This window comes from the organism of the source record quoted next, unplaced genomic scaffold (genome assembly GCF_019419815.1).
Source record: "Pyrus x bretschneideri cultivar Hongxiangsu unplaced genomic scaffold, Pyrus_bretschneideri_v1 Contig10, whole genome shotgun sequence".
NCBI classification, from domain to species: domain Eukaryota; kingdom Viridiplantae; phylum Streptophyta; class Magnoliopsida; order Rosales; family Rosaceae; genus Pyrus; species Pyrus x bretschneideri.
In genome coordinates, this window is record NW_025999391.1 from 2,782,684 (window position 1) to 2,786,652 (window position 3,969).

At 36.0% G+C, this 3,969-nt stretch overlaps 1 protein-coding gene across 1 annotated transcript; it reads right to left on the minus strand.

Moving 5' to 3' along the window:
• Positions 1-954: 954 nt before the first annotated feature.
• On the minus strand, positions 955-3,368 carry LOC103962417 (probable flavin-containing monooxygenase 1). The gene is made up of 5 exons (XM_009375113.3): positions 2,881-3,368; positions 2,528-2,765; positions 2,239-2,414; positions 1,662-2,023; positions 955-1,443 (listed from the first exon to the last, which is right to left on the minus strand). Exons 1-5 carry the CDS (start codon positions 3,316-3,318, stop codon positions 1,101-1,103), a joined length of 1,557 nt encoding a protein of 518 aa, XP_009373388.2. The 5' UTR covers positions 3,319-3,368; the 3' UTR covers positions 955-1,100.
• Between the last annotated feature and the right edge of the window lie 601 nt (positions 3,369-3,969).

Sequence of the window (3,969 nt, forward strand, 5' to 3'; positions counted from 1 at the left end):
AAATGAAGAACCAATAGCATAATTTTCCTTCCTCCATCTTTGACCAAAAGTACTAATGTTAGAAACTTATTTCTGGAGTTCAGTTTGTAGACAATCTTGAGCATTTTTGTTATCTCTTGTGTGCTTAAGGTTTGTCTCAGAAGTGTGCAAAATTTTTATAAACAAGAAGCGTTAGGTTATGTTTCGTTGTATTCACAAAGCTGCTTCATATATCTTCTTTCCACGAGATCGATATCCCTGCAAATAGCGTTTAAAAGATAATATAGTTATTTACGTACTTGAAGCAATCTTTAATTGCTCATCGTAATCAAACTCACATGACACAAAAAACAAAAACTCTGACAAGAAAGCCACTTTTCGTATCAGTTCCTTAGAAATACACTGAGACTGGCGCATTGATTCAATGTCTTTAGGTCCACACAAATTAACTTTCCCAATAGCTCTCAATTGCTAACTATTAATAAATTAGAATAAAAGTTTGACCACACTCAATTTTTATCAATGGACCCCTTTTTCTTTGTACGCCCTCACTTGAATATCTGACTTTCTTCTAACATCCAACTAAAATTTAAAATGTTTTTAAATAAAAGAAATTGTTATTAGAATTTCAAAATTTTCATTTCACGTTTTAAATTTTTTATTATTAGAATGAAAAATAAACTTGTAAAAAATGTAGAATGAGATTTTTAGAATGCTAATAACAAATCTCTAAATAAATCATAAACTACAAATTATTTATATAGAATAAAAAGTTATAATAAAAGGTCAAATAAAAAGGCGCAGCACAGTCCAGTGCATTTCACTGAATGGGCAGATTATTTCAATGCATGTTGTTTTATGTCAAAATTGAAATAGGGATGAGTTGGTGGAGGGAGAAATAATCATAGCAGATGTAAAAAGATTCTGCCATAAAAATCTAAAAACATGAATGATGAATATCAGCAAAATAAAAAAGAGTGCGATAACCAAATATATCAAAAATTCTTCTCCTTGAATATTATTACATAGTAGCGCACAACTAGCGTAACCTTTTAAGTTACACTTATTTGAAAGGAAAGAAAAGGTAGAATTATTTTTTAAGTCAACGCACTATGGACATTTTAAGATGGAGCATAATCCAATGGTCCATAAGGCTCAAATAATTCAGCAAATAGTCCCTTCTTTCTTTTAGGGTTCCATCCCATGTCCTTGCACAACTGGTCATTGTACCATATATGAAGGGTACCGTTGCATGATCTCCGAAAGTATTTGCCCGCGTATCGCTTTGCAAATCCGTCCCATTTGTTCACATCTTTCTCCATCTCTTTTATGCTTGGTAACGTAAATGTGCCTGCAAGAAGCTCAGCTACCCACCTGCATCTCATCTCGGATGTGTACAAGTTTGAAACACTCTCAGAAAATCCAATTACGGCTAGTTGTGGAATTCGTCCATGTATGCATTCCCTGATTGAAAATAAGCCATCATATTTAAATGTTGCAGCAGTTAATAAAACGACCAAATAAATCGACATGTGCACACCGCATTTACTGATCACATGTCTCACAAAATTAAGACCTAGCTAGATAGATGGGACTCGGACTAGAGTTATGTGAGAGATGTGATCAACAAATGTGGTTTATTTAGCATAAACTTGCCCCAATGTGCTTTCAAAAGAGCTAACCTGTAGAGGGGTAATATGGCCTCCGGCGAACCAGCTATATAATCATGAAAGGTAGGAGACACAAAGATGTCTTTGAGCTTTTTATCACCTCTAAACCCAGTAGCGAGTATCACCAAATCTGTCTTCACAGGGGATGCTTCCCCTTCAACCAAAATGCCTTCCTGGCCGAAGCTGAAGCTGCTGGGGGATTTTTTCAGTATGATGCTTCCCTCTTGGACTCCATCGTAGAACTTTTCTGGTATTGTTGAGAGCAGACAAGAACTGATTTCTTGAAGAAAACTATGCTTAGGTACCATTCCGTACTTGGCCAACCCAAGCTTCTTAGCTATGTAGCTTTCAACAAATTTTGAAAATCCCCATCTCTGTTAAAATTCACCAAATATATTCTTAATAAACTCCTCTTTTTACAAATTGATTAATACTAAGTTCATAAAAAATAAGCTAATGATGCTTTACCGGAGTGGTGGAAAGTAAGCATGTCATGTCACTGATTCCTCTCCCCTAACAACTAACTATTTAACCTACTAACATGATTGCTTATAAAAAATTCATAGAAAATAAATATAAAAAAGTTTACCAGAGGTGAAAGAATTGTTGCAAGGAGACCAAGTAGAACGCCTTCACCAGGCTTATGAATCAACAGCTCCGAGAAGCGATTAAGGTATAGGTATGCCAGGGGCACACCCCATGGAAGATAGTCAGGAACAGTCCAATGCTCTGTCTTGTAAATTACTGTGCATGGATGTTCAATCCCTGCAAACCAACTGATTAATTAAAAGGAATAGGTACAAACTATGAACAAAATGATCACAATATTCTGGGTACATGCCATGTGACAATCAATTAATTTTCACGAAACTAGTTACCATTTGTGTTCGAACACTCCATTGCAATGTCCAGTGCAGATTTCTGAAATCCAACAACTGTTACACGCTTTCCTTTCACGAAGTTACGCGCTCTTTCGTAATCCATTGCGGCATAATCCTTTGAGTGTATAACCTCCCCATCAAATGCTTCTGGGCCCTTGTTGTAAGGGAATTCAGGAATGTTTGGAACATCACTAAACCGCCCAATGCAGAGGATCACAAAGTCCACAAGGTAAACCTGCTTATGCATGATCATATCAGTATGACTTAAAAATTGACAATATAACAGCGTAACATAATTAAACTCGAAAAGATGTATACATAGATCTATGCATGAAAAAACAAGAAGGCACCTCCGTTGAACAGCTATGTTTGTCTTCTGCTGCAACTTTCCATTTCCCTTTGGAGCTGAAAGGCTCTCCAGTTCCACCCCATTGACTCCAAGCTTGCATCTCATCCTCAGATGCACCTTCATACTCAATGCCACACACTTTGGTGTCGAATTTGATGTGCTTAAGCAAGTCAAAATGTTGAGCATATGATTGGATGTAATCCAAAACTTGATGCTGGCTAGGAAAGTCCTCTTCCACTGAAGATGGCCATGGAAAATCTGAGAATTGGAAGACCGGTTTAGGAGTTTGGAGCTTGGTAGACTCAACAGTTTTGGTCCACACTCCTCCAATGCTGCTCGTAGATTCAAACACGATAGGTTGAAATCCCTTTGAAAGTGTGTACTTGCAGGCAAGGAGGCCACTAATCCCAGCTCCTACAACGGCCACCTGCTTTCCCATTTCTGAACTTGTTGGATAACAGTCACTGTATGCTTTTGATTTTATACCTTATTCATTAATAAATGGGAGGATGTAACTGAAAATAATATCTTGCCGACGTGAATTTTAGATGTGTGCAGTTTCAAAATGGCACGTGTCGTTTTCGATAGGATGGTCAGTATATTAGGTACTCCTAACGTGTACCCAAGTATTGTACTTAAATTGTTTGTTGATGTGATTGGGCCACAAATAAAACATCTGCATCCTCTCAATTTCCACGCACTACTATTTAAATTGTTTGTTGACGTGTTTAGGCCATAAATAAAGGAGTCATTAGAATTCCTTATAATTATTTCTAGATAGGATCTTCGCACAGATTGTTTTGTGATAATTTTGGAAATTCTTTAATTATACTTGTTCATTTTATATGTTATGATCAATTTTTGTTAGGTATTGTTTGTGCTTAATTTTAAATAATATAATTTTAAATATTTTTTTATTTTATGATTAATGTTTGTTAGGTATTGTTTGTGCTTAATTTTAAATAATATAATTTTAAATATTTTTTTATCGCACGATGTACGATAAAATAATAGGATTAAAGGGTCCTCGCGATCCTCACAAAGAGGATCAAGCGATAGGGGTGGGTTCGGTTTCATTTGGTTCGGTTTT

Excerpts from the sequence above, each read along its gene's own strand:
- LOC103962417 (XM_009375113.3), bottom strand. The coding sequence starts at position 3,318 with ATGGGAAAGCAGGTGGCCGTTGTAGGAGCTGGGATTAGTGGCCTCCTT. Across the intron at positions 2,766-2,880 it reads AACATAGCTGTTCAACGGAG|GTTTACCTTGTGGACTTTGT; the intron begins GTGCCTTCTTGT and ends ATGCATAAGCAG. Across the intron at positions 2,415-2,527 it reads GGAGTGTTCGAACACAAATG|GGATTGAACATCCATGCACA; the intron begins GTAACTAGTTTC and ends GTTGGTTTGCAG.